Source organism: Tachysurus fulvidraco, chromosome 4 (genome assembly GCF_022655615.1).
Source record: "Tachysurus fulvidraco isolate hzauxx_2018 chromosome 4, HZAU_PFXX_2.0, whole genome shotgun sequence".
Classification (NCBI taxonomy): Eukaryota; Metazoa; Chordata; class Actinopteri; order Siluriformes; family Bagridae; genus Tachysurus; species Tachysurus fulvidraco.
The window spans coordinates 30,326,096-30,344,273 of record NC_062521.1 but is presented as its reverse complement, the minus strand read 5'-3'; the positions used below and the strand labels follow the sequence as shown (position 1 = coordinate 30,344,273).

Sequence of the window (18,178 nt, the reverse complement as noted above, 5' to 3'; positions counted from 1 at the left end):
ATCGAGGGCTGGGTCACGGGGGCAGCAGTCTAAGCAGGGACACCCAGACTTCCCTCTCCCCAGACACTTCCGGGGGAATACCAAGGCGTTCCCAGGCCAGCCGAAAGACATAGTCCCTCCAGCGTGTCCTAGGTCTTTCCCGGGGCCTCCTCCCAGTTGGACATGCCCGGAACACCTCCCCAGGGAGGCGTCCAGGAGGCATCCGAAACAGATGCCCGAGCCACCTCAGCTGACCCCTCTCAATGTGGAGGAGCAGCGGCTCTACTCTGAGCTCTTCCCGAGTGACTGAGTTCCTCACCCTCTCTAAGGGTGCGCCCAGCCACCCTGCGGAGGAAACTCATTTCGGCCGTCTGTATCCGGGATCTTGTCCTTTCGGTCATGACCCAAAGCTCATGACTATAGGTGAGGGTAGGAACGTAGATCGACTGGTAAATAGAGAGCTTCACCTTGTGGCTCAGCTCTTTCTTCACCACAACAGATCGGCAGGAGCTCTCCACCAACCTGAAGGGGGCAAGCCACCCTTTTCCGGCTGAGAACCATGGCCTCGGACTTGGAGGTGCTGATTCTCATCCCCGCCGCTTCACACTCGGCTGCAAACCGTCCCAGTGCATGCTGAAGGTCCTGATTTGAAGAAGCCAACAGGACATCATCATCTGCAAAAAGCAGAGACGAAATCCTGTGGTCCCCAAACCGGACTCCCTCCGGCCCCCGACTGCACCTAGAAATCCTGTCCATATAAATAATGAACAGGACCGGTGACAAAGGGCAGCCCTGCCGGAGTCCAACATGCACCGGGAACAAGTCTGACTTTCTTTCTGCCGGCAATGCGAACCAAATTCCTCCTGCTCCGATCATATAGGGACCGGACAGCCCTTAGCAGAGGGCCCCGAGCCCCATACTCCCAGAGCTCCCCCCACAGGTCACCACGAGGGACACAGTCAAATGCCTTCTGCAGATCCACAGAACACATGTGGACTGGTTGGGCAAACTCCCATGAACCCTGCCTCGACAATGGAGGTGGAGAACATGGTCCACTCGGACTCAATGTCTCCAAACTCCCTCGGGATCTGGTTGAAGCTCTGCCGGAGGTGAGAGTTGAAGATCTCTCTGACAGGAGACTCTGCCAAACGTTCCCAGCGGACCCTCACAGTACGTTTGGGTCTGCCAAGTCTGTCCAACTTCCTCCCCTGCCATCGGACCCAACTCACCACCAGGTGGTGATCAGTTGACAGCTCCGCCCCTCTCTTTACCCGAGTGTCCAAGACATACGGCCGGAGGTCAGATGAAACAACCACAAAGTCGATCATTGACTTCCGACCTAGGGTGTCCTGGTGCCATGTGTACTGATGGACACCCTTATGCTTGAACATGGTGTTCGTTATGGACAAACTGTGACTAGCACAGACGTCCAATAACAGAACACCACTTGGGTTCAGTTCGGGGGGGGGGGGGGGGGGGGGTTCCTCCCAATCACGCCCCTCCAGGTGTCACTGTCGCTGCCCACGTGAGCGTTGAAGTCCCCCAATAGAACGACGGAGTCCCCGGTCGGGGCACTTTCTAACACCCCTCCCAGAGACGCCAAGAAGGTCGGGTACTCTACACTGCCATTTGGCCCATAAGCACAAATAACAGTGAGAGACCTCTCCCCGACCCGAAGGCACAGGGAAACGACCCTCTCGTTCACTGGGGTGAACTCCAACACATGGCTGCTGAGCTGGGGGGCTATGAGCAAGCACACACCAGCCTGCCGCCTCTCACCGTGGGCAACTCCAGAGGATTAGAGAGTTCAGCCTCTCTCGAGGAGTTGGGTTCCAGAGCCCAAACTGTGCGTGGAGGTGAGCCCAACTATCTCTAGTCGGTATCTCTCAACCTTCCGCACCAGCTCAGGCTCCTTCCCCCCCCCAGCGAGGTGACATTCCATGTCCCTAGAGTCAGATTCCGTGTCCGGAGATTGGGTCGCCAAGGCTCCCTCCTTCGACTGCTACCCAATCCACATTGCACCAGCCCCTTACGGTTTCTCCTGCAGGTGGTGGGCCCACAGGAGATCGGCCCCACATCGCTCCTTCGGGCTGAGCCCGGCCGGGCCCCGTGGGTTAAAGCCTGGCCACCAGGTGCTCGCATACGAGCCCCAACCCTGGGCCTGGCTCCAGGGTGGGGCCCCGGTTGCGCCATACAGGGCGACGTTACGGACCTTGTTTTAATTTTCTTCATAAGGGTTTTTGAACCCTTGTCCCCTCCTTGAACCGCCACCTTATTGTGCTGGAGGGGTGTGCCTAAATGATCCTAGGAGCTATGTTGCCTGGGGCTTTCTGCCCCTGGTAGGGTCTCCCAAGGCAAACAGGTGACAGGCCAGACAAAGAGCGGTTCAAAAACCCTTATGGAGGGATCATAAAATAAATAAATAAATCTCTCAGGTACTGTGGCGCAAGACCATTAAGTGCTTTATAGGTTAATAATAGTATTTTATAATCAACATGAAACTTGACTGGAAGCCAATGCAATGAGAATAAGATAGGGGTGATATGTTCATATCATCTCTTCTAGTTAGAGTACTCTAGCTGCTAGGTTCTGGACTAACTGGAGCTAGTGCATGAACTAGTGTTTCTGCATCATGCAATGAGATCATATTTCTTATCTTAGAAATATTTCTGAGATGAAAGAAGGCTACCATTGTGGTATTATTTATGTGAGATTCAAATGAGAGAGCGGCACATGTTGTAATAGAATGACCATCCAGTGTTAATCTGTAATCAGTAAGCTTACTTCTGGCTGCCTGTGGACCTGGTAAAAGCACTTCTGTCTTGTCAGGGTTAAGCAGGAGGAAGGAAGTAAGCATCCGCTGTCTAATGTTCTTCACACGATCTTCAATTTTATTAAGCTTCTGACACACATCTGACTGAGCTGAAACATATAGCTGTGTGTCATCAGTATAACAGTGGAAGCTAATACCATGTTTATGAATAATTAAACCAAGGGGCAGCATATATAGGAAGAAAAGCAATGGGCCTAAAACAGAACCTTGCGGAATACCGAACATTACCTTTGTTTGTTTAGAGTGGTCACCATTTAGATCTAAGAACTGACAAAGATCTGTCAAATAAGATCCAAGAGAGAGCTGTCCCTTTAACACCAAAAACATGTTCTAGCCTATCAAGTAGTATAGAATGGTCAATGGTATCAAAAGATGCACTAAGTTCAAGTAATACTAGCAAACAGTCACAACCCTGATCAGAGGACAGTAACAGGTCATTTACCACTTTAACCAGTGCAATCTCTGTGCTATGATGAGGCCTAAATCCTAACTAATACATTATATAAATATTATTCCTATGTAGGTATGAGTATAACTGCTGAGCTACAACTTTTTCGAGGATCTTGGAGATAAAGGGGAGGTTTAATATTGGCCAGTAGTTGGACAGCTGGGTTGGGTCGAGGTCAGGTTTTTTAACCAAAGTTTTGATAACTGGTTGAAGCTCTGCCGGAGTGAGAGTTGAAGATCTCTCTGACAGGAGACTCTGCCAAACGTTCCCAGCGGAATAATAATATTTCGGCACATAGCCAGCGCTAAGGGAAGAATTTATTATCTTTAGAATGGTTTCTATAGCTACTGTTAGTATGTAGTGTTTAAAGAAACACATGGGATCCAGTATGCAGGTTGATAATTTTGAAGAGGCAATCAGTGAAAATAAGTCACTCTTGAAGGGGATTAAAATGGTCTAATCAAAGCTTTATAAGCAATAATTTGAAGACTTTGACAGGAAGGAATTAGTGTTGGGTCCATGGTGAACTCAGAGTTTGCACTGACCCATAAGTTCCTCAGGAGCTCTTGGTAGTATTAACAGAAACTTTTGTAGAAATTACTATTTTTATTTGCATTATTTACTGTCCAGTGTCACCTAAATGAAGATGGGTTCACTTCTGTGACTGGCTCCTCTCAAGGTAGTTTTCCCTGCCACCGTCACCTCCAGCTTGCTCATTAGGGAGATGTATAGTATTTTAAATCTTTAATATTTTTAATTAATTTTAAACTTTATATGAATTCATTTATTTATTTTTATTCTTAAGAATGTATTATTATTATTATTATTATTTATTTATTTTTTTCTCTTCTGTTTCTATAATTCTGTAAAGCAGCTTATGACAATGTGAATTGTTAAAAGTGCTAAAAAAAAAATAAAGCCAGGCCTCATAAGCCTGGGTATAAGCTTAAACTACCCAATGCTGCTTTGTTGCAGTTGCCAAAGAAGACTTATGCCACAAGCTCAAGTGGTGGACGAAAGCCTTGAGGGACCAGACCAGATGGAGAAAGTGCAGTTCTCCTGCTCCTCTGACTCATTTACGACATGTAGCAGACACCCTTATCCAGAGTGACTTACAACTGAGCAACTGAGGCTTGCTCAGGGGCCCAGAAGTGGCAGCTTGGTGGACCTGGGGTTTGAACCTATGACCTTCCGATCAGTAGCCCAACACCTTAACCACTGAGCTACCACACCCCCACACTCATGGGGCAAAGGATAGTAGGTCAGCAAGATGACCAGACAATTGTCCAAAATTGGCACCTTGGGAATATATCCTGCCATGGAATGTAAAATAGCCCTGAACATACCTGGAGCAAACTGCAGACAGGAGGGTAAGGCTGAGAGGGCCTACAAGTCCCCTCTTTTTACAGATATCAAAGCTAATACAGGAGCCATCGTATGGGTAAGAAACTTCCCAGAGGCTCAAAAGGGGCTCCTAACAGCCCCTCTAGGACCACTAAAAAGACCCAAGGGGAGGTATGGTGTGCAGAAAAACCTCAGTCGCCTGGCACCATGCAGAAAGTGAGAGACCATGGGGTGTGTGACTCGCAGCAGTAGCTGCCAAGTACACTTTTGTAATGGTAGGCATTAGACACTTAGAGAGGCACATTTGCAGGCATTGCATCACTGTACCAATGGAACAGTGGACTGTGTCCCACTGCCACTGATCACAACAGAGGCAAAATAGCCTTCATTTAAGATCAAACAACTTTTTTCGTGGAAGGAGCCATGGCATTCAATATTATCTCCTCAACCTCCATTGAGAAACCAAAGTTCAAGAGCTGGTTCCCTCACGGGCTATACCCAGAATTTCCATATGTAAGGGTGGGAGGAGAATAGCACCCTGCACCTGAGAGATGAATTCCTATCGGACATTAAACTCCCAGGAGTATATCTGTCCAGGAGGGAAACAAGAACCACTGAAGCTCATGGTACAGATCTGGGAGTAATTTTACAAAAGAAAAATGATTCAGTATTTTATTTTGTGCATATTTAACAATGGATTAAAATGCTTTGATTATATTGTCTCATCTTGTAAATTTAAATAAACAATTACTATTACTTCAAAAGTCCACAGTAAAAGTAAAGGATCTTTATTGTGAGCATTGTGTAGGTAGCTATAAAATGACCTGAGATTGTTTGATTAATTTGAAATATCAATTTTATAATATATTAAAAAGTGCCTCATGGTGCAAATACATCACCAAACATGGCGACTCTGGATCAATGCTTTCTGGATAAATTGTATTACAGACATTGTGACTTTGAAGAGGAATACCTTCGGATCTACAGTATTCTACAGTAAACTAAATTTATCTTTTTTCTGGCTTAATATAATTTTGTCTCTCTTAAATCTTATTTTCCCCCCATTCCTTAAATGTGGGTTATTTAGGGTTATAAAAAAAGAGTAGCCTTTATACTACATGAATTATAATTTATACTGTGAATTGTTTTGTATTCGTTTTGTTATGTATTAAATTATGTATGTATTAAAAAGTTCTTTTCGTAGTACGTTCTTTTGCTGTGGTGTAGAAGCTTGCAGATGCTCGCTTTCCTCTTTCAGCAATTTTCCCACCAAGTATCTAAAAGCTGCGCCCCTATAATATCCATGCGACTAATTTAACCAACTGCGGTTAGTTTTCTGCCATGTCTCTTAATACCAAGATTTTTGCCACATGAACTGCAGAAATCTGTCAGAACAGCATATTTTAATCCACAGTAAGGACAATAAATTTTTACACATTCATATACACACACAAACTTTCTACTGCTGAAGCCTGCTATACTTCATGTACATCTTGAGTGTCAGAGGTCTCATCCAATCAGTGCTAAGAATTCCATTTGTAAACTATACCTACCTTTTCCGGTTTGTCTTTATTGTCATGTTTTTGTTATTTTTTACATTTGTATATATTTCCAAAATGAAAAAATATATATAATTAACATAATTAATATGGTTTGTAGCCCTTCATACCTCTTTGATAAGGAGTTTGACAGGTCTCTGACCACCACCAACTCCCCACACATTATCCAATCTCACAATTTCTCTCTTCATTGATAGCAAGACTGATGCTCTGTCCAGAGCAGCCCTAAAACACATACAACAGACATTTCCCATAGTGCGCCAGTTTTGGCAGTGAATGCCAATTCTCCATCCTTTAACGTGTATGTAATTATATTACTACTATACTGTGTTTAACACATTTTACACAATGCACCAATATTCTGTTCAGAAATACAGACTCATACCGTGCATGATCACAGTCCACTTTTCCTTTGTACTTCTGCAGGAAGTCCATGGGAAGGGCATGGTCAGCGATGGCTCGGGCAATAAATTGACCCAGCATCTGGAAGGGAAATATGTTGGGGTGGGGGAGGAGGTTGGTTGTAAGAGAAAGAAAAAGTGTGAGTGCTCATACTCATACGTCTATAGTACATTCCCATAAAACCTATACCAACATACATATGCATGACTTAAAAATTTAATCTTAACTAATATATATATATATACTGTGTACATACACACACTTATGCTTATTTATTTATTTCTGAGATATAGATCTATACATATACCCCTACAGGGTAATAATAAAGTATATTAATAATAAAAAGGTAGGCATTCTGTCTGGCACACAGTAATATTTTACATTCTTCTTGCAAAAGTATTACAATTCAAGTGTACTCAGAATGAGCTAATTTTGCTGTGTTTGTGTCAAAGTGTGATTGGAAACGCAAGTGTGCATTACCTGTGGAGCATCAGGTGTATCCAAGATGAGCTCAGGCAGCTGCGCGAGTGTGTGATTGAAGGCAGTAGTAATATCACCCTCATTAAGGACTTGTTTTGCGATGAGGTCAGACAGCAGGCGAGATGTGAGCTCACGCTGACTGGCTTTATATTCCAGAGACAAACACACAGCCAGAGATGGGAACATACACTGTCGGGGTCCCAGGTTCAGGTCCTTCAGGAGCATCTAACATACAGACTTCACTAAAAATAACTGCATTACATGCCCATAAGCCTACACTTCACTACATACCATGTATATCTGCACTGCACTGCACACACCAAATCAAACACAGACTGTGTAACAGTCCCTTCCCTCAAGCTATCCGAATCCTCAACACTCAGGTGCTGGACTTACACTCACACACATATGTTTTTGCATTTTACTTCTTTAATTTATAAATGCTGCTACTTGCACAACAGACAAACTATCTGCACTATCTCTACGTATCTGCCTATGTAGTATATTGTGTTGTCTGTTTGCACCATCCTTTGTCTTGCACTGTTTGAGCAAGGTTGCACACCTGCACTTTATTTTAATAGAGCTACCTAAATCCACACAGAATTAAGGTCTAGTAAAATTTAGTCTGTCTTTACATAGGGTCCAGGGTCTTGGAGGAATTTTGTTTAATTTCACTGTGTACATCATCTGCTATATATGGTTAAAATGACAATAAAACCTGACTTGACTCAACCATGGTTGGTCTCAACAACAAGAACAATGAGTCAAAGTGAGCTGGTGCATCAGCTAATAGTCTGTTCTTGAGTTGACAACCTGTTGATTACAGTTACAGTTCAATTCAATTCATTTTACTTTTAACAATTCACATTGTCTGAAATAGCTTTACATAAGTATAGAAACAGAATAAATATACATCTCTAACAATTATTTAGGAAGGAATTTGGTGCTCTTGACAAACATCATTGGGTCCCACAACACCAGCTTAATCAGCAAGAAAGACCAGCAACATCTCAAATCTGTGAAGGCTGAGGAAAGCTCATCTCCCACCTTTCATCCTGGCCACATTTTTAGTGAGCATCCTAAGCAGCTTCATCTCTACCTAGTTTGGGAAATGCACCATCTCAGACTGCAAGGCCCTGCAGCAGATAGTGAGGACAGCTAACAGAATATCAGAGTGTTTCTTTCCTCAATCATGGACAATTACAATTCACTTTAATGTTTCAGATCAAACAAATTTAAATATTAGTCAAAGATATCACAATTAAACACAACATGTAGTTTTTAAATGAAGGTTTTTATTATTAAGGGAAAACAAAATCCAAACCCACATGGGCCTGTGTGAAAAATATTTGCTGTCTTGTCTCAGAAAACATCTTAAGTGACGTGACATACGGCTAAGTACAGTGACCCAGACTTAGAATTCGTTCTCTGCATTTGACCCATCCAAAGTGCACACACACAGCAGTGAACACACACCCAGAGAAGCGGGCAGCCATTTATGCTGCGGCGCCCGGGGAGCAGTTGGGGGGGTTCGGTGCCTTGCTCAAGGGCACCTCAGTCGTGGCCGACCCGAGACTCGAACCCACAACCTCAGGATTACGAGTCAGACTCTCTAACCATTAGGCCACGATGATTTTGGGGGAAAATACTCTGTGGGCTGACGAGACAAAGGATGAAAAACTGTTGGAAGGTGTGTGTCCCAGTACATCTGGCACAAAAGTAATACTGCATTTCAGAAAAAGAACATACCAACAGTAAAATATGGTGGTGGTAGTGTGACTGAGCTGCTTTGCTGCTTCAGGACCTGGAAGACTTGGAACCATGAATTCTGCTGTCTACCAAAAAATCTTGAAGGACAAAGTGCGGTTCTGCAGCAGGACTATGATCCAAAACACACCAGCAAGTCCACCTCTGAATGTCTGAAGAAAAACAAAATGAAGACTTTGGACTGGCCAAGTCAAAGTCCTGACCTGAACCCTATTGAGATGCTGTGGCATGACCTTAAAAAGGCAGTTTATGCTCAAAAACCCTCCAATGTTGCTGAATTACAAAAATTCTGCAAAGATGAGTGGACCAAAATTCCTCCACAGCACTGTAACAGACTCATTGCAAGTTATAGCAAATGCTTTATTGCAGTTCTTGCTACTAAGGGTGACCCAACCAGTTATTAGGTTTAAGGGCAAACACGTTTTCCACACAGGGCCATGTAGGTTTGGATTTTGTTTTCCCTGAATAATAAAAACCTTCATTTAAAAACTGCATGTTGTGCTTACATGTGTTATCTTTGACTAATATTTAAATTTGTCTTATAATCTGAAACATTAAAGTGCGATAAACATGCAAAAATACAAAATCAGAAAGGGGCAAACACCACTGTGTGAATAAAAAAATGTAGATTATATATAAAAATTCCTTCAAGGATCAGTCCTAGGACCTCTGCTTTTCTCGATATACATGCTTCCATTAGGGAACATTATTAGAAGACATCAGATTAGTTTCCATTGTTATGCTGATGACACACAGTTATATATCTCATCAAAACCAGATGAAATAGCCACAGTGTCCAAATTAACTCAATGCCTTAGAGAGATAAAAGACTGGATGAACTGCAATTTTCTGTTGTTAAATTCTGATAAGACAGAAATACTACTCATAGGTACAAAAACCAGTACACAGAAACTCTCACAACTTAACTTCCATTTGGAGGGACATACTGTTACTAGTAGCTCCACAGTGAAAGACCTGGGGTCTCATTTATAAAGCTTGCATACGCACAAAACGGGGCTGGAAACGTGCGTACGCCAGTTTTCGCACAAAGGTTGTGATCTATAAAAAAACAAACTTGACGGGAAAATGTGTGCACCTTTAAGCAAACTTTGAGATGTGTACGCACATTCTGGAGACAAAGGGAATTGGCGACACAGATGGTGAGGTCGTGAACTGAAGTTAGATTGTAGAAAATTCATGTGAGAAGAACGATTATAAGAATTAATGATATTTAATTTTCACTCCATTTCATACGTTATATCCACATTATCATGAAGATTAAATCCAACAGTGTTATTTGTGCCGATTGTTTTAGGCTATATACATCTATTAAAATCCAAACATAATTCAAAATGTATTCAAAATAAAATAATAATAATAATAATAATAATAATAATAATAATAATAATAATAATAAATCAGCGCTACTCCGTCCAGGGTGTATCCAGCCTTGATGCCCAATGATGCCTGAGGATAAGCGGTAGAAGATGAATGAATGAATAATCAGCGCTGCCTTACAGTCACATTGTCCACAACGGGAGCGCAGGAGGAGATGGCGCGACTACATGTGATACAGAATAGCATGAAATACCCTTTTATTAGAGAACTGCAGAACACAGTGCAAAAACATTTAGCTTAATGTACATATATCATAAAATGTCAAAGTCTGCAAATACAGTCATGAAGCACAATCGCTACTCATCATCAGTCCTAACTATTACGGTGTTCATTACAAAACCGTCATGAAGAAGCATGTGTTCACGATAACATTTTCGTCTTAATTTTCGCCTACAAATTAATTCTGTGATTTTGTCAAGGTGTTAACGATCAGTCTAATTGCTAGAAACATAAATCCTCCGGTGAACAGGGTATGCAATGCTTCATGATGGCACTGCTGGAGGATTACGCCAATGGGAGAATAAGGAGAGAATGAGTTTTCAGAGACCATGATTCTTGGCAACCGGCTGTTTCCAGCGGGAATTGGCAGACAGGTAAATTCATTCATTTTCTACCACTTATCTGAACTTCTCGGGTCACGGGGAGCCTGTGTCTCAGGCGTCATCTAGCATCAAGGCAGGAAACACCTTGGACGGAGTGCCAACCCATCACAGGGCACACACACTCATTCACTCACGCACTCACACACTATGGACAATTTTTCGGAGATGACAATCAACCTATCATGCATGTCTTTGGACCGGGGGAGGAAACCGGAGTACCCAGAGGAAACCCCCGAGGCACGGGGAGAACATGCAAAGTCCACACACACAAGGCAGAGGCGGGAATCGAACCCCCAACCCTGGAGGTGTGAGGTGAATGTGTTAAGCACTAAGCCACCGTGCCCCCCGACAGGTAAATTATATATATATATATATATATATATATATATATATATATATATATATATATATATATATATATATATATATATATATATAATCCTCAACTTTGTGTCTAAAACCTTTCAGTATATGAAATGATTCTACTGAAATCTATCATCTCACCCTATAGGTCTGGTATATCACAGCCGTCCGAGTGCCATAATATCTGTCATTTTGAATGGTATACTTAATATGGGTAGTCGATACATCGGGTTCCCATACACTGTGCGAGAACAGGCCGAAATTAAAATTACATTTTGCAGCAATGTCTGGTTTCCCAAATGTAATTGACGCAATTGACTGCGCTCATGTTGCTATAAGGGCACCATCTGCAAATGAATTTGCTTATGTTAACAGAAAGCATGTGCATTCTATTAATGTGCAAATCATGTGTAACCCCAACATGACCCTCACAAACATTGTGGCACGCTGGCCTGGTTCAACACATGATTCCTTTATCTTGACACATAACAGTGTAGGGCAGTGGTCCCCAACCTTTTTTTCGCCGCGGACGGGTCAATGTTTGATCATTTTACCGTGGCCTGCTGGGGGTGGGGGCTATACAATTAAATTAAAATTAATAAATTAAATTTAATTGTATTTAAACATGTCTTTTTAATGCACTACAACACTAAATCAATGAGAACCCTGAGCTTGTTTCTTTGCAACGAGACGGTTCTATATGGGGTAATAGGAGACAATGACACCCGAAGTGTGTTGCTTATGTCCATTTTATTCTGTTGTTTTGTTTTGGTTGCCGTCACTGCAGAAAACCCCGCTTCACATAGATAGCATTGAAATGGCAACAGTACTGTGGTGGCAATCAGGATATTTCGCCATGACTTTAATCCAGAACACCTGCAGAGTTTCTAACTTTCTAACGACGTCTGTTTCATGCTCATTTTTGCTAATTTGTGAGTTAAATTTGAGCAAACACAATATACACGTACACTAAGCACTGTTAAACATGACAAAGTACCGGTGAACAGAGAGAAGAGCGATACACACCTTCTCTCCACCAAAGCTACAACGCCACTGCCGCTTACAGCCGCTCAGCTCCAGACGTCACCTAACCCTGGCCCGTTTTATCATGATATTTTGCGCATGCGCGGTATTGGTGCGCCTTTAGGTGACGTCTCTCAGCTACCAGTTAACCTCTTGTCCATGGAAAGTCGCACAAACCCGAGAGAAATACACCACAGTAAATAAAATGGAAATAATTTAATGTTCCTTGGGCAGCCCGGTACCATTTGGTCCACGGACCGGTACCAGTCCGCGGCCCGGGGGTTGGGGACCACTGGTGTAGGGAACAGATTAAATGCAGGCGCAATAGCTAGGTGTAGGCTGGCTTCTTGGGGAGTTTAACAATATTAAAAAGTAGAAAATGTAACAATTTTGTTTTTAATATAATTATAATGTTGCTTTTAATATAATTATAACCTGCAGGCGACAGTGGCTACCCCCTGAGACACGGCTCCTCACCCCATTTTTAAACACGCAGAGCGCAGAGGAAACTCATTATAACGAGGTCCACTCTCGTGCCCGCGCAGTGATTTGCATTGACTATTTATGGTTAAAAAATGGCCGTGTACAGGGCGGGATTTGAGGCTGGTTCACGAACGTACATTATACGTTACAAAGGGAACATTGCTTACAGGGGTGCGTACGCACGGTTTTATAAATCGGAATTTTTTTTGGCGTACGCCATTTTTGGCTTTTGGGCGTACGTAAACTTTTAGTAGGGATCCTACGCACAGTTTTATAAATGAGACCCCTGGTGTTTATTAGACAGTAACTTGTCTTTAAAAATCATATCGCCCATACTACCAAAACAGCCTTCTTCCACCTTAGAAATATTGCCAAGCTGAGAAACATCCTGTCTGTATCTGATGCTGAGAAGCTAGTTCATGCATTCATGTCCTCTAGACTGGACTATTGTAATGCATTACTAGGTGGTTGTCCTGCATCTTTAATAAATAGGTTACAGTTAGTACAAAATGCAGCTGCCAGAGTTCTCACTAGGACAAGAAAGTATGATCATATAACCCCAATTTTATCATCTCTACACTGGCTACCTGTTAAGTTTAGAATTGATTACAAACTGCTGCTACTTACTTACAAGGCTTAATGGTTTAGCTCCCATGTATCTAACTAGTCTTCTAACACGTTACAATCCTTCACACTCTCTGAGATCACAAAACTCAGGACTTCTGGTAGTTCCCAGAATATCCAAGTCTACTAAAGGTGGTAGAGCATTTTATTATTTAGCTCCCAAACTTTGGAATAGTCTTCCTGATAGTGTTCGGGGCTCAGACACACTTTCCCAGTTTTAATGTAGATCAAAAACATCTCTTTAGTCAGGCATACACATAATACATCCTATAATATCATGCACCAGTACATCAGACCTGCACATTTTTATGAACAGCAGATATGTTAATCCCTCTCCACTGCTTCTCTATTTGTACCCATCCCGAGGCATCCAGACATTGTACCAGCTCCCAACGTCCTCTGTGGGACGAAGCCTTTGGACGTCTACTGAGCCGAGGCCGACTAAGAATCCTGAGACATCTCCAGTTAGACTCTGTGATACTAAGGAGATCAGAAGTCCATGATCCTTACACCAATACAACATTTATCTGACTGTATATTATAATCACACCCCCAGTGTCACCCATATGAGGATGGGTTCCCCCTTCAGTCCGGTTCCTCTCAAGGTTTCTTCCTTTACCAATTTAAGGGAGTTTTTCCTTGCCACTGCTGCCTGAGTCACCTCAGACTTGCTCATAGGGGGATAAATACACACAGATTGTGAACTATTTATATCTAATAATAATCTTGATTTTTTTTTATTCTGTTAATTCTTTTTCTTTTATTATTCATTATTTCTTTTATTATTCCTTATGTTTACCTTCTGCTCTATGTTTATGTTCTGTATAGCTGCTTTGAGACAATGTCTATTGTAAAAAGCGCTATACAAATAAACTTGTATTGAAAAATTGAATAACAATATTCGCCTTCGTCAGTCAGAGATTATGAAGAGTAATATTGTAGAGGTGTGTAAAGTAGCAAAGGTGATGCCCAATGCTGTAGTATGTTCTGGCCCCATATCATTGTGGTGTGGTGATTTGGCTTACAGCAGTTTATGGTTGATGAACTGCTGGATGTCCAGGTAGTGCTTTTGAGGGCAAGGCCTGTTAGGATGGGACAGTGTCTATTCCTCATATGAAAGGTGCTGCACGCATTTTTTGCAACATAGCATATAGTTTAAGAAGTTGATAATCCAGAAACAGAGAGCGAAAAGCAGGCTAATCTGACCATCTGCTAGCTGCATTCAGCCAGGGTTCACAATATAGTGACTGTGTCTGTTTCCAGAGCTAAAAAAATAAATCTTTAAGCACTCAGAAAATGTGTTAGTAACCTTACTGGCATAACAATAGATCAAAGTGAATACACAGCCAGCACCTTTGTTCTCTTCTCTGTTCTGGCACCAAGGTGGTGTAATGAACTTCCCCTAGTGGTCCGGACAGCTGAGTCACTGGCTATTTTCAAACAACAGTTGACCTACTTATTCATGAAACACCTCAACTAGCACTTCCTTCCCTGTTTGTTGTATATGTGTAAAAATAAAAAAAAATGTAAACTTTGAACAGTGATTTATGATCATGGTATATTAAGTCTGTAGCCCAGTGAACCAGAGTTCACAAAAAAAAAAAAAACATGGGTAACACCAAACGAGTTTGTGTCCTTAAACAAAACTTGTCCGCCCGATTAGTCACAGTTATTCATGATGATAAGCTTAGAGTCAAGTAAGAATCTATACATATGTTTAACTCCTGGACCATATTCTGAATTCCTCTGTGGATTTGCAGGTTTTTATTTCAAACCTAGTTATTTCTTTATACAAAGACAACATTAATATTCATTTTGATAACCTAGAAGATTATTGGAAGATTATTGGATTAAATATAGAAAATAGTCACAGTGTCTCAATCAGAAGCTATGTTACCATGATAAATGTAAAATTAAGTCTGCTACTGTTTAGGGTCAGTATTTCGCTACACTCTAGATATTGTAGTTCTAGATATATTAGCAATCACCAAAGCTTTGATTAGAAAACCTGACTTCAACCTTTACATCTCCAAAATCCTAGAAAAGTTCCTATGTAGTAATATTCATGAAATGTATCAGTCAGTATTTAGGCCTCATCATAGCACAGAGACTTTATTATTTAAAGTAGTAAATGACCTGTTACTGGTCTCTGATCAGGGTTGTCATCACTCTTTGCTGGTGTTGCTTGATCTTGGTGCAGCTTTTGATACCGGTGTTAAAGGGACAGACTTGCAAAAGATCACATTGACACTCCACAGCAGTATTGGCAAAATGCTTTGTGGACTGATGAAACTAAGATTGAACTATATGGAAAAAAAAAAAAAAAAAAACAGCACTACATCTGGCATAGAAAGGGCACGGCATATCATCATGAATACATTATCCCAACTGTAAAGTATGGTGAAGGAAACATCATGATTTGGGCCTGCTTTGCTGCATCAGGACCTGGCCAGCTTGCAATCATTGAGGGGAAGATGAATTCCCAAGTATATCAGACAATTCTTCAGGATAATGTGAGAATGTCTGTACATCAGCTGAAACTGTGTAGAAGGTGGGTCATGCAACAGGATAACGACCCAAAACACCGGAGCAACAGAAAAACAAAATCACCTTTTGGAGTGGCCAAGTCAGAGCCCAGACCTCAACCCAATAGAGATGTCATGGATTGGCTTGAAGAGGACCATACGCATGAATGCGTCCAAAGAATATGACAGAGCTAAAGAAGTTCTGCCAGGAAGAATGGGCTAAAATTCCTCCTCAACGATGTGAAGACCTGATCCACATCTACAGGAAGCACCTGGTTGAGGTTATTGTTGCCAAAGTAGGGGGCTGGCAACAAGTTATTAAATCAAAGAGTTCACTTACTCTTTCCACTGCCATTTGAATTTTGAATGAGTGTGTTCAATAAAGACATGAAAGATCAGAATTTTTGTGTGTAATTATTTTTAGACACTGTAGTGGAAATTTTTACTTTAGAGAAGAACACATGAATCTGTCCTTCTAGGCTTCTGTATTTCCCATGGCTGGTAGTTATTGTGACTAGAGATTTCAGTTGTTTCTTTCTAAAACTGCATTTAATCAGAGCTTTCCCATGAGACCTTTTCTGTTCCCGTGGGATTAGCTTGGTCAGAAGATGAACAGGCGATGCTTCTAAGCCAATGGTGGATGATGTTTTGGTTTTACATGTCCTGTTTATTTTATTCCTGTCTATAAAATGCTGGTGTTATCAATAATGGTGGCCCTTCCTCTCTGATTTTACACGTAGAGTGTTGGGTCCTTCTGCAAAGCTGAAAACAATAAACCGTGAAAACCTTTATACTCTTGCCCGTGCCTGTTGGTGTGATATTTTTATGCTTTAATTCTCTCGAACCTCAAAACTTCCACAACAGGCTGGCGTTGTCGGCAGGATTCCGCGTTTGAGAGTCGACTTCGGGGATTCCCGGGGAGGCTTGCAGCGCTCGAGCCTTGAAGGCTGTTAACTTCACCTCGACCGCAAAATTGGCTATGAGCGTGAGAGGACTCGGGAGTTCACCGTGAGCCGCCTCAACGCTGGAATCAAAAGTACTTGGATGTGTGGAAGGTGAGAGAATCTATTTTTATTCGTGTTAAAGAACACTGCTTAATTTGCTAAAGTTGTAAGGGTTTTATTTTGAAAACCATAGTTGAATTCATTAGTGTTGAATAGTGAATATTGTTGGTTGTCTCTGTGTAGAAAGTGCTGTAAAGACAGGATTTAAACCTGGATCTGTCGACAGGTCAGTGACCTGGATAGGCACCTAGTGCAAGGCCTAAAATACAAAAGTAAAGCACGGCACTAATCTGGGATTAGGTGCTAAAGGTGTCTTGTTTGCAAGGTTTTGAGAAAACCCGCCGCTAAGAGCTGACGAGCTCGGTGTAGACTCTCCGGAGAGCAAAGCAGGTTTGGGGAAAAGAGAAAAGGCCAAAACAAAAGATAACACACACACACATAGCACAGGCTTTCTGGTGCAGAGACTGTCAACAATAAACTAAGATAGTCATGGGCAACAGTATTTGCCCATGAACTCAGCACCTCTTCTGTGAATTCAGTGAATCAAGCACTCTTAGATAAGGCCTATGATGTTACTAACCCTACACGCACACAGTACATGAACACACATGATCTGCACTGCACAGCACACACACACACAGGGCCTGATGTAGTTTATGAACAAGAGTGGTTTGAAATGCAGCCAAAAGCTGATGTGTTGTTACTGACAAAGTTGTATTGGGATAATTACAGATGTACTGCAGAAGTGAATCTTTCTAGTATAAATGTGAAGCCGGGGAAGGCCCATCCGTTCACTATAGAGAATTTACACCCACATGTGTCTTTATCAAAAGGTGAAACAGAGAAATGGGAAGATTTAGGGATGTGGACATTAAAATGTGTGAAAGCTGATGATTGGAAACCCAGTTCAGATCCCACAGTGTTGTACAGTGAGAAAACTAAATCCTATTGCATGCACTTGAATTGGATAGCTTTTGTTGACAGAACAGTTGAGATAATGCCACAGGCAGACACAGATGTACTGAAAACAATGTGGCAGATGACACACATTTCTGGGGAAGATCCCCGATTACAAGCAGTTCCTAGAGAACTTTGGGCAACAGGGAAATATGATGTAGGTCTGATCAAAAATTGTGCACCGGTGCAGATAACACCTAAATCGGATTACAGACCTTGCAAAACTCAGTACCCCTTAAAGCCAGAGGCTATTAGGGGTATCACACCAGTGTTTAATTCACTGCTTGAATCTGGAGTGATTGTGCCATGTGAAACCTCCCCAGTGAGAACACCTATTTTTCCAGTGAGGAAACCTAGGCCTCTGGGTGAACCAGAGGAGTGGCGTTT

The 18,178-nt window shown here is 42.1% G+C and overlaps 1 protein-coding gene across 1 annotated transcript in view; it reads right to left on the bottom strand.

Annotated features, from left to right (window-relative positions):
* The window catches only part of pdcd4a (programmed cell death 4a), a 50,208-nt gene that overhangs the window by 10,585 nt on the left and 21,445 nt on the right, over positions 1 to 18,178 (bottom strand). Inside the window, exons 5-7 of the mRNA XM_027168767.2 lie at positions 7,046 to 7,270; positions 6,549 to 6,646; positions 6,274 to 6,388 (exon numbers count right to left, since the gene is read on the bottom strand). Of these exons, the coding sequence (XP_027024568.1) occupies positions 6,274 to 6,388; positions 6,549 to 6,646; positions 7,046 to 7,270 (438 nt within the window). The remainder of the gene's footprint in view (positions 1 to 6,273; positions 6,389 to 6,548; positions 6,647 to 7,045; positions 7,271 to 18,178) is intronic.